Source organism: Onthophagus taurus, chromosome 1, assembly GCF_036711975.1.
Source record: "Onthophagus taurus isolate NC chromosome 1, IU_Otau_3.0, whole genome shotgun sequence".
Taxonomy (NCBI): domain Eukaryota; kingdom Metazoa; phylum Arthropoda; class Insecta; order Coleoptera; family Scarabaeidae; genus Onthophagus; species Onthophagus taurus.
The window spans coordinates 226900-248415 of NC_091966.1; the positions used below are offsets into that span (position 1 = coordinate 226900).

Here is a 21516-nt window from a genome sequence, read left to right on the forward strand (position 1 = left end):
TTATAATAAATAGTATTGTTTCTTTGTAAGTAGATAGCACTTTTTCTTTTGTATTGTTGCTCGTTTCAATAAATTAAGTCTGTTCTGATTAGGCTAAAAATGCGTTACGTAATGAAACCAGTGCGGTAATGAACTTCATTACGTAACTCAAATCACCTCAAATGAGTGCGGTAATGATGACTTATCCAAGCAGTTGTAGATAAAAGTCTTTTACGTGCAGGACGCAAAAGACTTTTACGTCCTGTTGACAAAAAACTATCGTTTTGACGGTCGCTAAGTACTACGCAAAAGTCAACTTTTAATAGCAGTTTTTGACTCTAAAAGCGTTTGCCTTCCTACGATGATGCAGAGGGAATAAAATAATGCCGACCTTTCTCGAGGTGAAGCACCATACTGAGCCTGTTGCGTCCCATAGGACTTTGATTAGGACAGAACTGAGAAAGAATTCACAAGATCTACAATAAGTAAGTGAAAGGTTACTATAACTTCACCCCGCACTTTTCAATTCTATAGCCACAGAAGATTGAGATAAAATAGTATCTCAAGAACGAATTAAAATATCATCATGAAATAAAAAATATTTTAAAGCAAATTTGATGAAGATTTAATGTGCCGAAAATAATTTCTTATTTCCCATAAACATATTATTACAATTTTTTAAATCCAACTTTGCATGTCTGATTGTTGCAGATTTGAAATATACTCAATCGATTTCAACGTATTTCCAGCAATGCCATCTTAATCACCAGCAAAAATCACGATTGTATTTCCTTTTCTTATTGCTTTTTAAAATTTTTTGATTTATTATTGTTTGAGCAGTTTTTTGTCTGAATTATTTATCCATTAAATGTAGAGTATTTTGCAAAATACTGATGGGATTAAATCTCAAATAATCCAAATTAATTTTGAAACTCACTCAATAAATAAACCCCAATAATTAATATAATTTAAGTAATCTAACGAGCTCTATTGTTCAATAGACTAACTAACTAATGAGGGAAAATGATTCCGGATTGATCGATAAACCGATTCGGTAGCTGTAGCACAATAATGAGCTATTGTTAACAATTAAAAAGTTATAGTGGGAATATTTGGAAGGTTAAACTCATGAACCAAAATCATTAAAATTGTTAAAGATATTTTTATTATAAAAATTGTTGGTTTAAAAGGAGAGCACAGATAGATTAAAAACTAGATTACAAGAGATTCCTCAAATATAATTCTTTGGATTATATTAAAGACGATTACAGAGTGTATTAATAAAAAGTTGGAAACGAATTACATACTCATTTAAGTCAAGCCTGATGTGTTTTTTTATGCACAAATGTTTTAATCTAAAACGCTAGATTAAAATGTTTGAGGATCCTGAGGTAAAGAAATAGTTAGGATACCTCAACAAGTATCTTTACTTAATCTTTAACACAAAATTCTTTTTTAATAATTATATTACAAAACTGTTCCAAGCCTTAATTAATACACACCTACCATACATTTCAATATCATACCTAAACATATCTTTAATCTACTTTAAATCATAGCAAAAATGATAATGTGGTGGATCGGGTGGAATCGGCGGTGGATCTTGCGGAATAGTAACTCCTTCGGCATCCAACAACCTCAATTTAATTTCCATTGACAACAAAGTGTCCAAGTCTTTCTTAGTCTCCTCACTTTGCATACGTTGTCCCAAAAGCGAATGAATCCCATCTGTCCAATAAGCCAAAGTGAGCTCATCCGGTGCGACGCAATCTAAAGATTGCAAATCAACCCCTTCCAGCGCCAAAGAAAACGCTAATTGATGCGAGGCTTTCCGCCCGCGAGTATGAGGACAATCTCGACCGACTAACAAAGCTTTGATGTCCGAAACGGCTAATTTTGAGGCTAACTCTTCGGCTGATGGGGCACTCTTTTCATCGCAATCGCCGTAATGTAAAACTTTGTGATTCGGAGATAGTCGCATGAACCAGAATTTGTCTTTGATTCTTTGCCCTCTGGCGGAGTATTTTGTGAAACGTGTACCCTCAACTAAAAAGGCTAATCTTTGCTGTTTAATTAAGTTTAAAATGTCTGGTGTGATTTGTTCGCGAAGATCAACAATTGGCCTTGCGTGAGATTCCCATTCTTCTCTAGATGTTCTTTCTTGTTGCCATAAATTTGTTATGTCGCTGTAAGTTAAGTTTTGTAAACAAATTCTTAGTTGTTCTAAAGATGGTGGTTTGCTGTGTAAAACTCTTACGATTTGTTCTCTTACAACACCGGCGACTTTTCCGAAATCTTCAGAAGTTGCTCGCATTTCTTTCCAGGTTTTATTTAGTAAAACGATACAAATGCAGAAGCATTCTTCAAAGGGGTGATCATGAGTGAAAAATAAAGGATGAAAAGATTCACCCTGTTCTGATGGAGATTCACCGATTTTTAATAAATCGCATAAAATTCTTACCAGTTCAACACTAGCTCTCCCAAAAGGACATTCGTGTTCATCAGCTCTACAACTATTCTCTAGAACCAATTTTGTGTAAGCATCAGCGTGATTTCTTGCAAAATAAACCATACAATCCAAAGCTAATAATCCAGGAGGAGTATCCATAAAATCCATCGCCGGATTTATATCATTTCTAAAGCCCAATTTTTTGTAATCCCTTGTAAACCCACCGGGACCCCTCATACTTCCAGCACCTTCACCATCAAACGCTATACGACGTAATTCTTTAATTTTATCGTGAGCATCTTGATCTTGAGGATCTATTTTGGTCATCATCCTCTGTTCCAAAAGCCCCAAAGTTAACGTTTGAAGCACGTATAATTGATGGGCCATTTCGGCTCCTTCCGCGGCCCCTTTTTGAATTATACTTTCTTGAATCACTTGACGAACTTGTTTTGACGCCAACGTCGTGGCTACGCTTCGACGTTTCGCGGCATCCGCTTTTAAAAGGAGAGCGTTGATTAAAGCAATTGCGTTTTGTTTAACAACTGATTGTTCTTGATGGAGGTGACTTAATAATGATGTTACCGGTACTTCTCCTTCAACCTAAAATAAACAACCAAATTTTAGATGGAGAATGTTTTTGTGAGTTGGAATAATTTAAAAAATGGTGTTGTTGAAGCAAAGTAAACTGTCTTACTGTTTGTTTACTGCTCAATGTTAAATTTTATCAGTGTTTTAAATTGTTGTCTTATCTTATTGGTAATTGCATTGTTATATTCGTTTTAATAGGTATTGAATTTCATGAAATAATACAGTTTTAAATTGAGAATTATATTGTTTGGAATCTTAACCCATTTGTATCATTCAAAAGAAATGATAAAGTGGCCCATATCACTCTTTTTTTTTGTTGTGACACATTGCTAAACCTGAAACTTTCTAGTTCTAGGTCTAGTGTTTGTTCTAGTTTTAATGTTATTAAGCGCTAAATTGTTGTCTAGAACTAGAAACATTAGTATTTAGCCTTTAGATTTAGTGTTAGTTCTAGTGCTTGTGTTAGCTCTAGTTTTAGTTATTATTAAGCATTAGTTTGTTGTATATTTTTCGAGGGGTATTTCGCAGGGGAATTTTGGTGTACAATCTTCAGGAATTAGTAAGGAATTAGAGGAATTAGTGGGGAATTTGGGGAATTACTCTGGAAATTCGGGGAATTAATAAGAGAATAATGGAATTAGTGGGGAATTAGTATGGAATTAGAAAAAAATTGGAAGAATCTGGAAGCGAAGTAGATTGCGCAAAATGGCGTCGTGTCGCATAAAACTGCTAACGCGTGATCGCGCTCTTTGATTTTGGTTCTACAAACGCATGGGTGTAGTTATTTCCCTGTTTGCATAAATAAATCGAGAACAGTGGTATATCACAAGTGAGAAGTGACCGAAAATTTACGTGAAATTTAAGTGAAATCCGAAAATGTACAAAATGTTACCAGCACACCAACAGGTCCAGTTTGGATGGTCGAATATTTCAAAAAGAAAACAAAATCACACAAAAAAGAAATTCAAGCATCTGTGCCGAGATCTGTGTCTAGTAATCAAGAAGGGGCTCCTAAGAAGAGGGCTATAACTTCTGTTGAAAATTCAGAATTTTTAAATGAAGAATCTCCTGAGGAATTAGACAATCCCGAGGATAATCCCAGGGGGGTTATTAATCAGAGACCTGTCGTAAACCGAGCCGTGAACTTAACAGATGAAAATGCTTTAATTTTTCGAAATTTGAAGGCGTGGGCAAAATCGAAAGCAGAAACTAATTTATGGGAAAAGCTTCAGCATAAATTTGATGATATTAAAGTTGTAACTTCGTTGGACCAACATGACAGTATCTTCTCCAAAGTAACCTGTTTCTGCAACGCGACATACAAACTTCCCAAAATACTTAAACCTGGATGGATGAAGGAGGAAGCTAAAAAATTTGGCATCAGAATTATGGAATTTTCCTCAGACGGCGATACTCGGCTTTTAAGAGCTATGCGTTTAAATACTTTGAAGTCTCGTTTAGCACCTGAATATAAAAAAAATAACAAAACAACCCCAAAAGATTCTGAGCTACTCCATTCTTTGCCAGTTCCAGATTGGGAGTGGTACCACTGCAACTTCGAAAAAAATGATGAATGTTATGTACAGGACACCACCCATATTTTAACAAAAATGCGTACTCGTTTCCTAAAATCAGGAATAAATTTGCCAATTGGGAAATACACTGCTACCTCTAGTCATCTCAGGGAATTGATCTTAAAGGTTCCAAAAGACAAACATCTCCTGACAGATTCTGATCTCAAAAGTGAAGACAAGATGAATTTTGCATCCGCAGAAAAAATGTGCAGTTTGATAGTAATTGAACAACTGAATAAGGAAATTCCGTAAAGTGAAGGTAGTGTGGCGTATCTTAAGCTTATGTACTACATCGAATCGTCGTTCTTAAATTCCAGCACTGAGTTGGGTACTAGATTATATCGCATCTGGTATGTTGTATTTTTTACTAGGATCTGGAGAGCCTGGATTCAAGGAAAAAAAGAATATAAAATAACAGATAACTTTTTAACCAGTAATTGTTACCTTTGTATCGAGATGAACGCCCACGCTTTGATTAAACTAATATGGAAGCTTAAAAGCGGTGAGTTAAAAAAAAACATGTTCAGTATCGGTATTTTTGGTAGCCAAGCATGTGAATCCTTATTTCGGGCTGCCAGGTCCATGACCTCCACGTATTCAACAATAATAAATTTTAGTATAAAGGATATGCTAAACCGAGTTGAGAGAATTAAGACAATTGATACAATAAACGATCTTAGGGGAACTTTTACATTTCCAAGGGAAGACAAAAGATTACAAAACAGCCTGAAGAAAGAAAATTTACCACGTGAAAAAGAAATTCTCAATTTGGATATCAAAGCTACAGTTGAAGAAGCTTTACAAAATGTCATAGAGGACATGAAACAATTTGGAATCAATGCACAAGAAAATGATTGGAAATATATGCAAGTACCGTTAATAAGACACAAACAAAATAACGAAGTAACACAGGAGAATGAAGACATCGACGAAGACGACGTTGAAGCTGACGAAAACCCCGAAGAAAATGAAATTGACCAAGATGTGGCAAAAACGAATAATATCAGTAATGATGACGATATAGTTATGGACTTAATTTCTAACGAGAGTTCTAATGAAGATCGCGAATGTGATAGTTTGGGAACGAATTCTATAAGTTTAAAAGACTTTTCCGAAAAAGTGCATAATGTATCGGTAAAATCACCATATGTAAAACTCATTGTCAGTAAAAATTCTTCAATTATTAAAAAGTCATCATACTGCTGGCTTTTAGATCAGTCTAACTTTAGACTAAGTACTGACCGATTAAAAAGATTTATAGGCAGTACAAGAAAAATACCGAGAAAAACACCTTTCAAAAATTCCCTGCCGACCTTGACTAAACAGAAGCTACCCATGGATCAGGCTAGTGGCACAAGCAGTGACTTATCCATTGACTCAGACGTGATGGAAGTCGACGATTCGATGATATGGAGGAGTTATCAGATGAGATGTTACCGTGTAGATCAGAAAATTTATCGGAAACTGCCGGACTTGAGATACTCTTAGAAAACTATTACGCGATTTTCTATGACCAATCGTGGTTTATAGGTCGGATAATTGAAGATAAGAGGAAACGCACATTATAAAATAAAGTTTCTGAAAGCAGAGCTTGACACATTTATTTGGCCCCAAAAAGAAGACATTGATACCGTTCATAAAGATTTTATTTTTTACGGTCCTATTAATTTAATTGGTGGCGGCCTATTTCAAATAAAACGGGCACACCAACTTAACATTAAGGGCAGATATAAAGCGTTTAAAAAACAGTAATTTTTTATTTTTGTTCAATAATATTATACACTAGAAAAATTATGTTTAGTTTTATTATAAATAACCTGTACTATAACCTGTATCTTTATGTAAAAATAAACTGTTTATTTTTCTAGCTTTTTTACCAACTTTTTTTATTTTAATACGTATACTACAATCACATATGCTTGATTTATTTTACACCATTTTGTGGCGTAGTTCACTTGATAGATTTGGTGAATTACTAGGTAATTAGAGTGGGAATTGGTAAAATTAGAGGAATTAGTAGGGAATTAGCGTGCAAATTAATAAAATTAGGGGAAATAGTAAGGAATTAAGGGAATTAGTGAAGAATTAGAGGAATTAATAACAAATCTGGGAATTAGTGTACTAATTTTGTTCAACGGTTTACCCCTCGATATTTTTATTAAACTAAAACTTTGTGTAATACATGAATCAATTTATGTGAAAGTGATGCACATCTCACTTCTGAGTCTGAATTAACCCTTTGTGTCCCGACGGTACTTTAAAGTACCGGTAGTTTTAAACACTCATTTTAAACTGTAGTCATCTATTCGATGAATTTAGAGCTGTCTGTACTTTCTACTATACAAGAAAGAATCTATAAAAAAATGACGCAATCCGCACTGCTAGGTTTTTAGGTATATTTAAACTTATTCATCCAGATGAGAGGTTAGAAGTTTAGTGAAAAGTGGTGTTGTTGAATTTTCTTGTTCAAAAAGGTAGCTCTTTGATAAATGGTTATTAGGTGTGATTTGTTTCAATTTTCAAACATTTCTTATTTTTATCCCGAAAAAAGGTACATTTTGTGTTTGCTACGGAAAAGTACCGCCAGGATAATAACAGGTACAATATTGAGATTGAGAAATAGAAGATGAAGAATATGACATTGTTATTACTAGTGTTAGTGGGGTACCTATGCTGGAAGATGAAGAAGTAGAACAACTAAATAATGAAAATGAGGAAAGTGACAGTGAAGTAGTAGAAATACGTGGCAAAGGGCTCAACAAGAAGAACAAGGCAGAAATTGATAGAAAATGGAGAAAACGGGAAAAACAGACTGAAATTCCAGGATACCATTATCCAGAGGGAATAATTGGTGATACTTTATTAATCCTACAGATTATTTTCTAACACTGATGGGCAACTGTGTGAGAGATGTTAGCTTTCAAAGTAATTTGTACGCCACCCAAAGGAATAAAATGCTAAACTTGAAAGAAAATATTGGCATACATTTCTTAATGAGTTATCACAGTTTGCCAAGCTATAAACTCTTCTGGAGTAATGCTGAAGACTTGGATGTACCACTTGTCATACAAACAATGACCCGTAACAGGTTTCAGGAGATTTTATCATATCTGCATATCAACGATAACATTCTAAGAATAATACGGATAAACTATACAAGATATGCCCGTATTTTGAAATACTTAACCGTCACTTTTCCAGTTATTATCATGGCACTAGGCAGTTGGTTGTGGATGCATCTATGATAGTCTTCAAAGAGAGGGGCCCATAAAAAGGGGTTATAAGCTCTGGTGCTTAGCAGATAAGAAAGGGTACATATAGAAATTTGATGTGGATGAGGGAAAATCTCCTGAAACTGAAGAAAAACTTCAAACTTATGGATTAGGTGAAAGGATTGTCCTTCAACTACTGCGTTCGGTAGATCATGCAGATCAACTTCGACAAGTGTATGCAACCGACCGCTGTTCCAAGAAGTGGTGGCACAGGCTTTTCTTGGTTTTACAGAAACATGTTTCCTCAATTATATAATCAGCATCTTTTTTGACACTGTTATACGAAAATGTAAATTTTATGTCAATAGTTTTTTTCTCAATATTTTTCTTATCCAACCGAACAATTATTATACATCATTTTAAAGAGAAAGCTTTGATCTTTAATTTAGAATAAGTCTCATTCCTTAATTTCATTAAATACGGCTTCCAGGAATTTTTAAATTGGTATCTTTTTGACATTTTTAGGTTATACAAAAATGTAAGTTTAATTTCAACATGCTTTTTCCTCTACATTTTTGTGATCCAACACAACCATTATTATACATCATTTTAAAGAGAAAGCTTTAAGCTTCAATTTAAAATAAGTTTCATTTCGTAATTTCAATAAACACGGCTTCCAGGAATTTTTGAATTAGCATCTTTTTTGACTATGTGATAATGTTAGTTTTTGCTTAATATGTTTTTTCTCAATATTCTATCAGATTTTTGTCGTTCTGTAGATATAGGTCTGATTAAGAAGAAGTTGTGAAAATTGTTCTGCCAAAGCTAAACCTCACTCAAAATGTACTGCGTGTAATGTTTATTTATGTTGTAGTGAAAGAACTCTTTTTCTGAATGTCATAATGTGATTTAGCTAAAGCAAATATTACTTATTTTCCAAGGTAATAAAAAGTGTATTATTTTTATATTAGCAATAAAAGTTTTTGTATACTGCAACATCACTAAAATATATTTTAATGCTTGATGGTACTCTGAAGTACCATTATCCCCCTGGAATGGCGGGATTGCATATTTTGCTAAAATTGATTCTAAAGGCCTTTACTGAGTGTATTTTGATAGCGTCTTAATTCTGTTATAAAGTTTCAACATTTTTGACTTCTTGGGACACAAAGGGTTAATTACACTCAATAACTTGAATACTTTAGATTTATGAGATTCTACCAGGCATGGAGTAGAAATATTTGGAAGTACAATGAGCAAAAAAAAGATTTTTTTAGTACAAATGTGAAATTGATTAACTATTGTTCATAATCAATATGAAATTCTCCAATGATTTGACTTTAAACTTACCTGGCTATATCCTTCTGTACTATTCAAAACAACATTCTCCAGTATTGATAAACAAGCTAGAACAACTCGAGCATTATCATTACTGTTTACAAAACTAACGATTCTAGTAATAAAATTTCCATTGAGTATATCCCAAGATACAATCCCATGTTCCATTAACTCCACAAAAGACAATAAAGTATTTGCTAGAACAACCCCGTTAGATTTTCCATTTTCAATTCTTCTTATAATCAAAGCCAGACCTTGTTTATTAATAAAATCCAAAGCAAACGTAATATCCGCACTCAATGTAACCAATTTCTTAACAGCTTCAGCAGTCTCATCCAGATTCCCCGAATTTAATTTATTTAATATATCCTGAGCGGTTTTCGATGGAGAATCAGCCAATCGTAAAACTTGCCCATTTTTAATTTCATTCCGATTCTTTTCGGTGATATAATTTCTGTTGTTGGTTTCGTTAAATTGTAACGCGTATTGGTCGGGGTCTGAAAGTTGCCATCCGTTGCATAATTCTTGGATAATCCCGGCAAGGGGTTGATTTTGATTGAATTCAATTAGCTGGGCGACCTGGTTGGTCATTTCCACAGCGATTTTTACAATGTTCGAGTCCTTCATAGCTGGCATTTTGTTTATTAGGTAAACCACTTACTTTTCGTCTTAAAGAAGCATTATTATTGATGTTTTAGGTGGTATGGGGCACTCCCACTTTAGAACAACACCGATGTATTGGCATTTGTTGACGACGAGTGTGGTTAATTTGTATTCATTCGCCTTGTTTCCCACTTACATCTGATAATTGGGATTTATTCAAGAAGTTATTTAACACAGTTTGTATTTTGATCGGTAGATGGAGGTAGGTTATAATTTGGAAAACCGTTGATAGATGGAGGTAGAAATTTGAAATAAATTTAAAGTATTATTTTATTCGATTTTTTTATAACCTTTAAATAAGAAGCAAATCTTTAATAAGAATTAGCTGTGTGATTTTCAATCCAGTCCATGTAACTATAAACTCTTGTAAAAACATCGGGTCTTCCTCTAGCGCAAGGAATAGCCCATGAAACGATTCCTACTTGATAACCTTTAAAAACTAGAGGTCCTCCAGAATCACCCTTTAATGAAATAGTACATGCATAAACACAAAGTACTAATTTTTGTAACTGCATTTTACTTACATAACAGGCACCTTCACCTTCCTTATTTAAAGTACAAATATTTGAAGAAGATAACATTCCAACTAGTTCCAAGTGAAAATATTTGGCGTAACATTCCTGGTTTGTTATTGATTGTAAAACGATTGTTTGCATTTTATTGGGTGGTTGGCCGTACATCTTAATAATTATAATAAAAATAAAATAAAGTTTAATAATATTACGTTAAAACTTAACCGCTGTTAATCCCCATCCAGATAATGTAAAATTTAATCCTCCATCAAGAGTATCTTCAGGGGGTAATCGCATTATAGTAACGTTCTCGTTAAACATAATTTCTTCGTTCGTTTTTAAAAGTGCTATATCATTCTTGAGAAGTTGTGGATTATATCTTTCGTGTTCAACAAATTTTTCTAAAGTATACACATCTCCTCCTGTTTCCAATAAGTTTGTACCTGCCACGACCGTATAATTTTTTGGGATGTTACTAAAAATATTAATTTGTTAAAAATTATTATTTTATACTTCTTATTTTAAATACTTATGAATACAATGAGCTGCTGTTAGAATCCAACGTGAATTTATGATAGAGCCACCACAAGAATGACGATTATTATATCTAAGAGAAATTTGATATGGAAATTGACCATTTTCTGCATCGATTCCTCCTATTATTTTAACATCTTTACTTGTGCCTTAAAAATAAGATAAATAAAATAAGTACGAAGGCTTTCACGGCCGGTGTGAATTAAACTAAGATTAGAACTAAAACTAGAACTAACACTAGAAACTTTCGGGTTTTGCCGTGCGTCTTTTAATAAAAGGTTTGACGTTTCGGATGCCATGTTGCAACCTTCTTCAGAAACTGAGATCAAAAAATCGGTAACTATATATAAGTCGGAAAAACTAATTAATAATCAGTTAACGCTAATTACAAACTAATTAATAACTAATTGCGTCGCGTCCGGTGTGAGGCGGGAAGAGGTCTTCGTGTTCACCACCATCTTCCATGTTCTGCTAAGCTCCCAGCCATCCTCTCTGTTGACGTTATTTTTATGTCGGTGAATCTCTATGGCTTCTCTTGTCAGTCTTTGGTAGTATCTGTTGTCCCTAGCCAGCACCTTTGTTTGTTCGAAGTCTATTCGGTGCCCCTCTGCATGGCAATGTTCCGCAACCACCGACTGCTGGATCTTCTTCAGCCTTACATCCCTCTCATGCTCCTTGATTCGGCACTCGACGTTGCGTCCAGTTTGGCCAACATAAACCTTCCCACAACTACACGATATCTTGGCTATCGGGAGTGTGTTCCGAATTTTGCTGACCGTGCCGTACCGCACTACGATGTCATTCTTCTTGAGGTGCCTAGCAATTCGTTCCGTTACACCTGAAACATAGGGAAGACAGATAAATCCAAGCGGTTTTGTACTTACCGTGTCCTCTTTCTGCTTTCGCTGCTTGATGGCCTGGTTGATGTCCCTCGAAGTGTATCCATTCTTCTGCAGCACGCCTCGTAGAAAGTGTTGCTCCTTCTTTAAGTTCTCTCCTTCACATAGTCTCGCTGCTCGCTGAAATAATGTACGGATCACGGACCTCTTCTGTTGGGGATGATGATGTGAACATGCCTGTAAATACCTGTTGGTATGGGTATTCTTTCTTATGAGGGAATGCCACCGTTGTTATGGACAGGAAAGAATACGACGACAAAATGATGAACTTACTGGACCCAGCCACCTACAGGAAGATCAAGAGGGACCCCACAGACAAAATCGTTAGAAAAATGAAGGAACTGATAAAATCTACAGAAATTCCAGCAGAAATGTTTGTTTGTGCAGGCGCCGGTACCACCAAGAATCTACGGACTACCGAAGATTCACAAACCAGACGTCCCCCTCCGCCCTATCGTCAGCGCCATCAACTCCCCAACATACCAGCTGGCTAAACATCTTGCAAAGATTCTGTCCCCCTTCACAGGTAACACGGAATCGTATGTCAGGGATTCTACACATTTTGTGGAATCGGTAAAAGGTGTAAAGCTGGATGCTGGGGATATGTTGGTAAGTTTCGATGTGGAATTCCGTTTTACTAGGGTACCAGTTAAGGATGCTGTAGAGGGTCTTCGCCGAAAACTCATTCCGGAGGGTTTACCAGGATACGTGCCAGATCTGGTGGAGTATTGCTTATCGTCGACGTATTTCAGCTGGAAAGGAGAATTTTACGAGCAGTTCGAAGGGGCAGCCATGGGATCTCCACTATCGCCAGTTATAGCTAAGTTCTACATGGAATTATTCGAAGAGGACGCTTTGAAGAAGAGCCAGTGGAAACCAAAACTATGGCTCCGATATGTGGATGACACGTTTGTGATATGGCAACATGGTCAAAAACGGCTCCAAGAGTTCTTGGATCACTTGAACTCTCAACATCCTATGATTAAGTTCACCATGAAAACAGAAACTGGCAAAAAACTACCTTTCCTAGATGTGTTGGTCACCAGGACGACAAATGGAGATATAGAACTTGGTGTATACCGAAAGAAGAACCATACCAACAGGTATTTACAGGCATGTTCACATCATCATCTCCAACAGAAGAGGTCCGTGATCCGTACATTATTTCAGCGAGCAGCGAGACTATGTGAAGGAGAGAACTTGAAGAAGGAGCAACACTTTCTACGAGGCGTGCTGCAGAAGAATGGATACACTTCGAGGGACATCAACCAGGCCATCAAACAGCGAAAGCAGAAAGAGGACACGGTAAGTACAAAACCACTTGGATTTATCTGTCTTCCCTATGTTTCAGGTGTAACGGAACGAATTGCTAGGCACCTCAAGAAGAACGACATCGTAGTGCGGTACGGCACGGTCAGCAAAATTCGGAACACACTCCCGATAGCCAAGATATCGTGTAGTTGTGGGAAGGTTTATGTTGGCCAAACTGGACGCAACGTCGAGTGCCGCATCAAGGAGCATGAGAGGGATGTAAGGCTGAAGAAGATCCAGCAGTCGGCGGTTGCGGAACATTGCCATGCAGAGGGGCACCGAATAGACTTCGAACAAACAAAGGTGCTGGCTAGGGACAACAGATACTACCAAAGACTGACAAGAGAAGCCATAGAGATTCACCGACATAAAAATAACGTCAACAGAGAGGATGGCTGGGAGCTTAGCAGAACATGGAAGATGGTGGTGAACACGAAGACCTCTTCCCGCCTCACACCGGACGCGACGCAATTAGTTATTAATTAGTTTGTAATTAGCGTTAACTGATTATTAATTAGTTTTTCCGACTTATATATAGTTACCGATTTTTTGATCTCGTCACTTCGAACCAGTTTCTGAAGAAGGTTGCAACATGGCATCCGAAACGTCAAACCTTTTATTAAAAGACGCACGGCAAAACCCGAAAGTTTCTAGTTTTAGTTCTAATCTTAGTTTAAAGATAAATAAAATTTATAACGAACTTTATTACCTATAACACTTACTTTTACTCCAAACAAATTCACTTTGTAATGATAAGACACATAAGTAAAACGAAAGTTGTAACATTTTGAATGATATTGCTAAATATGACTACTACTTTTATACTTATATAGTTTTAAGTTTATCATTTTAATTGTAAAATGCACTTTATTTAAGAAGACAATTTAAATGCGGTTATAATTGTTAATATTAATACATTCATATTATCTAATTTTAGTGTGGATCAAAATAAAACAAAACAGTCATAAATAAATGATACTAATAATTATAAACGTTAAAATATTGCAAATTTTATCGTAACTAGATAGGATTTCTTTTATATGTATATTCATGGCTACATTGTCCTCAAAATGAACCGGAAGTTCTTGATAAAATTTTGCTTATAAATATGACGAAAAATATATTTTTAAAGTAGTGTTTCAAATCATTGAAAATGAGAGCAATAATAACCTTTTTAAGGTATCATTTCATTTTAAGCGTTGGCCAATTTGCATTAACTGGTAAGAATTATTGAAAGCATTAATTTTTTTGCTTAAATTTCTTTTTCGATTTTAATTTAGTTGCTAATAATAATCAAAGTAGAATTGTCGGTGGTCACGATGCAACCGACGGACAATTTCCTTACCAAATATCTTTAAGATATAACGGTCATCATATTTGTGGCGGTTCTATTATTCAGGAAAATTATATTTTAACCGCAGCTCATTGTATAGATGGTCAAAAACCTGATAACTTTACTATTGTAACTGGAAGTAATCTGTTGGATACAGGCGGAGATAGTTATCAGGTTGAAAAAATTATTCAACACCCCGATTATAATTCTCAATCGATCAAAAACGATATAGCCCTTCTTAAATTAACCGATAACATACATTATGGAGATAAAGTTGGGCAGATTAAGTTACCAAGTGATGACATTGGGCCTAATGTTGGTGTTGTTTTATCCGGATGGGGAACTTTAACGGTAAATAAATTATTAAATAAATTAATTCTTTAAAACAATATAATGTTTTTAGTACCCCGGAAAACCCCCAAACAAACTTCAAACAATCGAATTAACCACAATACCTAACTTAAGATGCATGTTGGAACATCCAATTCTTGGATTTTTTATGGGGGGTGTTTCCACAACGACTGTCTGTACATTTTCAAAAGCAGGAGAAGGAGCTTGTCATGTAAATTGTAAGAAATAATTTTAAATTAAATTAAAAAAAATTATTACAGGGTGATTCTGGAGGTCCACTAGTTGAAGGAGATCATCAAATTGGTGTTGTGTCTTGGGGAATTCCTTGCGGGAGAGGGAGCCCCGACGTTTTTACGCGAGTTTATAGTTATTTAGGTTGGATTAATGATAACATGCAAACTTCAACACTTTGATTACAAATCGTGTTTATCATTTAGAAGGAATAAAATTACTATTTTATCTATCTAATTTGTAAATTTTATTTATGTAATCATTTCAAGTCTTGTATTGGTTAAAATAAATTTAGATTAGAACAACAATTTTCGATAAAAAAAGTTGTATATAAGAAGTGGGTGTTAACTTTAAGACAACAATTTATTTCAAGCCTTTGTACAAAAATGTTATATTTTTTAATCTCTTCGTTTATAATTTCACAAATATCAATTTGTGGTGAGTATACTTAATTTTAATAAAAAAAAATTAGTGCATACTAATTTATTTAAAGTTTGTGAAAGTGACGGCAGAATTGTTGGTGGATATGATGCAGCTGATGGAGAGTTTCCGCATCAAATTTCGTTAAGATATAATGAGCGTCACATTTGTGGTGGATCAATCATAGGTGAAAGTTGGGTTTTAACTGCCGCTCATTGTGTTAATAAGTATTAAAATCTTAACTATTTTGCTTTAAACATTTATTAATAATTTGTTTTCAGGCAAAAAGTAGATAAATTCACCGTTGTAACAGGAAGTAATTTACTTGATGCTGGTGGCGATACTTATAAAGTCGAAGAAATTATTCCACATGAAGGATTTAATAGGAGCACATTACTTGATGATATTGCCTTAATTAAAACGAAAGATGATATAAAATTTAATGATAAAGTGAAAATTATCGGATTGGGGGAAAATGAAATGAGAGGGGGTGAAAATTTGATGTTATCTGGTTGGGGTACAACTTCGGTAATTAATTATTTTTATATTTATATACAGGTGTCTCAGCGAGACCGGTCATTAGACGTTTCTGTGGTTCTGGCCAAAATAAAAAATTGAGAATTCAGACTTAAGTATTATCAATTACGTTCTCTTCGTCTAAAATATTTTCAGTTTTCTAGCACTTCCGGTTATACCGGAAGTCACTACCTACTTTATTTTTTTAAATGGAACACCCTGTATATTTTTACATATTTGGATTTGTCTGTTTTGAAGGTTTATAAATAACTTTACTTTTTGCAATTTGATTCGGCCGTTCTCGAGTTAATCGAATTTTTCTAGAAAAATCTGCTCCAGCAGACATTTGTTCAAAAAATCAGAGAACACTCAATTTTTGGGATATCAATTTAGGATTCAGAATATGCTTAAACAACATGATGGAGTATGTTTTGGTGCCGAGAACGGCTGTCTAGAACGTTTGGTCACTTTACTATGGCACGTTAACTTTTCAAAATTTGGAAGTACCATAACTTCATTTTTTTAAATGGCACCCCCCATATTTTATTACTTAGTCGTCTTCGGCGTCTCATTCTACATCTTTTATATCCCAATATGTCCCATAACTAACATTAATAGTTTGGGAGATAATTAGGGTTTTTTTAAAAATACACACATATCATATGGATATTTAGCCTAGTGTGCCATGAAAAACAAGCCTTCTCAATGAGTTCTTGTCAAAGACTTACTTGTTTACCACACTTGATGCATGTGAGGAAATAATTATCTGTTATGTCCCTTAATATTAGTACTGCCCAAAAACATGAAACTGAGAAAACACGTTTTTTGTGTTCTCTCTCAGCCTTTAGATATGTGTCATAAAAGTTTACTTTTTTGGGTGAATACCTTGGTTTTGTGACTATAGTTTATTCCCTAAATAGCTTAAATTTAAAAAAATACTGTATTTTTCTCAAGATTCCACATACCGCAATATATTTTGTTAAATTATTGTAACATTCTAAGGATAAACGCGGTAAGTGTTGATTTTCTGCCTTACCGCGTTTATCCGTAGCGTGGTATGTGCATGAAATTCATTTTTTTAAAGACACGTTAAATATATCAACAACAATTTTATTAAAATAAGAAATAAAAAATGGATTTTAAAAAGGCTTTTAACAATAGGTAATATATATTCATTATTCTTCGCATTCGGGCAAATTTTTCCAAAATATTTGCCTGCTTTCTGGAATGATACCGTTTAACACCCTTAATAGTTCATCTTTCTTATTTAGGAAAGCCTCGTGGTCCAGAAAGGTAGGTTAATGGAAGAACTAAGCCACATTTTTTCATTGCCTTCTTGCACAAAAAATCCAAGGTCTTGAGTTCTGCGTTTGGATCAAACGAGTTTTTGTATTTTAGAACAAATGATCCGCGGCTTGCTTGTAGCTGTTTTATATTTGTCAGAAGCGGTCGGTTGCTGTCCTGTTTGACTTTTTGCTGGGATTTAAAATCTTTCCATAAATAAAAATCAGTAAAATTCATAACTTTCATTTCTGGCTTGTTTTTAATTCTACACTCACGAACCGCTTTAGAAAAATCATCAAAGTCGTATATTTTCCCATGTCTTTTTAAGGATAGTTCTATCTGGTGATGAAAGCTATCAGCGGCCATAAAACTGTGGCCGGGCTCAAAGTAGTTTAATAGAATTTCACTGGCTGATATATCTGAAGAATTAACCATTCTAACCAAAAATGTCAAAAAGCACCAGTTCTTGATAAAATCAGATTAATTTGCACTGGCACAGCTAAAACTCAATGTCATCTTGTCAGAATTATTAAAACAATTATTGTAATGCGCATGTCATAGTGTGTGTTGTTGCTACAGAAAATTTAGGCATTACTAAGAAAGAGCGCGGTATTTTTTGCGTACTAAGGATGTCCGCGGTATCTTTAGGCGCGAATGGGCTTCATACCGCGTTTATTCTTAGCATTGCAAATATACTGCGTTTATCCTTATAAATCATGGGAGATTTGGTACATACGGCAAAAATCGAATATGATTTTACAAGGTAATATTAAAGATACGACAAATTTTGTTATTACACGATTAAATAGATGTACGATAAACCATATTATGCCCTTAACTCAAATTTGAACAATTTTGAACATACCGCGTTTATTCTTATGAGGGCAGAGTACTGAAAAGAGTTAAAATCGATAACAATAACGAAAGTAATATTTACACAAATCAAGAAATTCTTAATTTATTTTGTATGCATGAAAAGCGCGACAAAGTTCGTAGTATGATTCCTAGATCTTCTTTGGCAGCTCGAATTCACCTCTTGCGTTGCATTATCTACTACATTTTTTGGTCAGTTTAACACGTGATTAATTCGTCCAAAATGCAAAAAATTTGCTTCTATTCTTCTAAATTTATCTTTTGTCATCGGAGGTAAATGCGGATAATTTTCATTAAACATTCTGCAAGTTCTACTAAGAACTTTGTCGCACTTTTCGTGCACAAAAAATAAATTATGGATTTCTTTATTTGTATAAACATTATTTACGTTATTAATATCCATTTTATCTGGTTTCAGACTCACAAACATCAAACAACGTAAATCAGACTTTGACGTTTGTCAATAAGTCATTAAACATTTGTTTTCCATGGCACACTAGGTTAATATCGATATGATATGTGACCATTTTTCAAAAAACCCTAATTATTTCTCAAACTATTAATGTTAGGCATAGGACATATGGAGTATAAAAGATGTAAAATGAGACGCCGAAGACGACTAAGTAATAAAATATGGGGGGTGCCATTTAAAAAAATGAAGTTATGATAGTTCCAAATTTCGAAAAGTTAACGTGTCATAGTAAAGTGACCAAACGATTTAGACAGCCGTTCTTGGCACCAAAACATACTCCATCATGTTGTTTAAGCATGTCCTGAATCCTAAATTGATATCCCAAAAATCGAGTGTTCTCTGATTTTTTGAACAAATGTCTGCTGGAGCAGATTTTTCTAGAAAAATTCGAATAACTCGAGAACGGCCGTATCAAATTGCAAAAAGTAAAGTTATTTATAAACCCTGAAAACAGACAAATCCAAATATGTAAAAATATACAGAGTGTTCCATTTAAAAAAATAAAGTAGGTGGCGACTTCCGGAATAATCGGAAGTGCAAGAAATCTGAAAATATTTTAGTCGAAGAGATCGTAATTGATAATACTTAAGTCTGAATTCTCAAATTTTTATTTTCGCCAGAACCCCAGAAACGTCTAATGACCGGTCTCGCTGAGACACCTGTATACAAATATAATGATTTTTTGAAGTATCCAGGAAAAATTCCAAATAAATTACAAGCAATAAAATTGATTTCGATTACAAGTGCAGATTGCGCTAAAGAATTTCAAGATATAACTCCCGATGAAGTTAAGATAACGGATGCTCATGTTTGTACTTTTACTAAAAAAGGCGAAGGTGCTTGCCATGTAAGTTAAATAAAAAAGTTGACTTAATTAAAGAATTATAACTTTCCTCCTTTTGATTACAGGGCGATTCCGGGGGACCACTAATAAATGGAAATATCCAAGTTGGAGTTGTATCTTGGGGACAACCATGTGCTAAAGGTAAACCAGATGTTTTTACATCCGTTATTTATTACAGAGATTGGATAAAAAAACATTCAAATGTATAAAACAAAATAAAATAATAAATACATTCAGTGGTAAAAATTTACCTTTATTTCTCTTTAAATATGATTACACAACGTATATAATTCATCTTTATGCGTCTGCAACAAAGGTTCGTTTTTAATAAAGACCTTCAATTATATAGACATGTGTGTGTGTAGAGATAGTAAATTACAACTGGATTACACTACAGGTCATGTTAATTACTTGTTTGTTCTTTAAATATGTACATGTACGATATATAAGAAATAATACAATATATATTGTCAAACTTGTCAGACTATACAATAAAAAATAGTAACGCTAAAAAAGAACCGTACAAATATTTGTCAATAATAAACGAAAACCGCAACAAGAAGCCACATGGTTTTGGTTTTTATTGCAATTTATTTTGCAATCGGTTTTGTAAAAAGTCCAAAAACGTACGTACTATAAATGTGCATTAGTGAAAATTATACCTATAATATAATTAATTAAAAGGATGGGGGGTGGGGTACTTTTTAACTACTATTAATTAGAATCAAGCTACGCCAGAGCGATCGATAAGACTAGATGCTTAAATAATATGAATAATAATTAATTGATCAATTAATAATAAATGTGTGGCGAAGTTTACAACATCATTTATTAAGAAGAAAATGCACAACTGGTACATTACCGAAACCTTTAGAAGGTCTCCCAGGAATGTTAGTAACAGAATAATATAAATGATGTTGTAAAAATCTTTAAAAAATTAATAAAAATAATAAAGGAAAAAATCACAATGTTCTTTTTGTCGCATTTTATATTATCGCCTTAATAATAATAAAAAATATCGAACGGTGTACGGCTCGGGTATTGCACAAATACAAAACGGCCATAAACAATTGTAGAATTAACTAACGCGATACAGAACCTGTACAGCACTTTCCGGTGTGTCGCTTTTATAAAATTTACACTAGTTATTTCTCATTTTCCTCTTTTTCATTTTTGTAGGCCCTCGTACGTATTATTGTATTTACAATTAGCCACTACTCGTAGATTGAGACAAAGTTTTGAGCCGAAACGTGAACACCTCAAAGATATTTTTTTTTTGTTCTCTATTGCTGCCTGCTTGCTACAGCCAACGAAATTTTATTTTATTTGTTTCTTCTTTTTTAAATCACAAAATGGTACAGTTACCAATGGTTACATATTGTAGGCCACATAAATGGGGTCGAGTTGATCAGCCAAGAAACCGTCTCGTAAATGCATACGCTGTTTCTCACCCCTTGAATTTATCGGCACCACACCTGGATCTACAACTACCACCACGCCCACAATTAAATGGTGTTCTTCTAAAACTGTATTTGTTACTAATGGTACGAGATCAAGGGCTTCACTTTCATTTCCGTCCAATTCGACAACAACAACCAATAAATTGGTCCACGTAAATACAGCACTGAAAAGATTTATTATTTAGGGCCGGTTCTTCAGTCGCTAGATAAACTTCAGTTAAATAAATCTCGGTATAACTTGAAAAGTCAATTCTCATCAGTTTAAAGATCGATATATCGAGAACCGTAAGATGAAGAAAATTGCGGTTAGCTTTGTTGTATTCACTGAACATTTCTACGTAACATATGTGAATTTGAAAATTTTCGACTCCGCGGTTTTCCTAAAATCGCGAGTTAAATGAAAAAAGTAACCTATTTTTGACGGTGCCGGCAACTTTGTCCACTTTGCGATTTTTTTTCTCAAAAACTATCCGACGAAAAAAATTCAAATTTGAACAGATGGTACCCTGATGTGTTCTTAATGATGTGCATATTTAATTTTTTCGATATTCCATATAGTTTCGCGGAAAATCGCGGTTTAGTAAGATGCAGTATAGTCGAAAACGGCTGGTTGGATTTTAATGCGGTTTTAGCCAAAATGTAGAAATAATTGTGTTTGTCGAATCCTGTTATG

General features: G+C 34.4%; 4 protein-coding genes across 17 annotated transcripts in view; 1 reads left to right on the forward strand and 3 right to left on the reverse strand.

Annotated features, from left to right (window-relative positions):
• Nucleotides 1-1121: 1121 nt before the first annotated feature.
• On the reverse strand, nucleotides 1122-9961 carry LOC111424953 (engulfment and cell motility Ced-12). The gene is made up of 2 exons (XM_023058698.2): nucleotides 9153-9961; nucleotides 1122-3028 (listed from the first exon to the last, which is right to left on the reverse strand). The coding sequence occupies exons 1-2, from the start codon at nucleotides 9774-9776 to the stop codon at nucleotides 1523-1525; spliced, it is 2130 nt and encodes a 709-aa protein (XP_022914466.1). The 5' UTR covers nucleotides 9777-9961; the 3' UTR covers nucleotides 1122-1522.
• Nucleotides 9962-10055: 94 nt separating this feature from the next.
• Nucleotides 10056-13845, reverse strand: LOC111424891 (chymotrypsin-2-like). The gene is made up of 5 exons (XM_023058619.2): nucleotides 13782-13845; nucleotides 10845-10998; nucleotides 10541-10790; nucleotides 10328-10483; nucleotides 10056-10264 (listed from the first exon to the last, which is right to left on the reverse strand). Exons 1-5 carry the CDS (start codon nucleotides 13843-13845, stop codon nucleotides 10115-10117), a joined length of 774 nt encoding a protein of 257 aa, XP_022914387.1. The 3' UTR covers nucleotides 10056-10114.
• Nucleotides 13846-14188: 343 nt separating this feature from the next.
• On the forward strand, nucleotides 14189-19629 carry LOC111424901 (transmembrane protease serine 9-like). Its single transcript, XM_071194080.1, has 9 exons — nucleotides 14189-14279; nucleotides 14340-14743; nucleotides 14796-14954; nucleotides 15004-15152; nucleotides 15270-15412; nucleotides 15468-15621; nucleotides 15676-15922; nucleotides 19228-19386; nucleotides 19449-19629. The coding sequence occupies exons 1-9, from the start codon at nucleotides 14213-14215 to the stop codon at nucleotides 19590-19592; spliced, it is 1626 nt and encodes a 541-aa protein (XP_071050181.1). The 5' UTR covers nucleotides 14189-14212; the 3' UTR covers nucleotides 19593-19629.
• The window catches only part of LOC111425167 (disco-interacting protein 2), a 144887-nt gene continuing 142986 nt past the window's right edge, over nucleotides 19616-21516 (reverse strand). For all 14 annotated transcript variants that reach the window (XM_023059055.2, XM_023059049.2, XM_023059012.2 and 11 more), the window contains one exon: nucleotides 19616-21007. In XM_023059055.2, coding sequence (XP_022914823.1) covers nucleotides 20755-21007 — 253 coding nt within the window. In that variant the 3' untranslated portion in view covers nucleotides 19616-20754. The remainder of the gene's footprint in view (nucleotides 21008-21516) is intronic.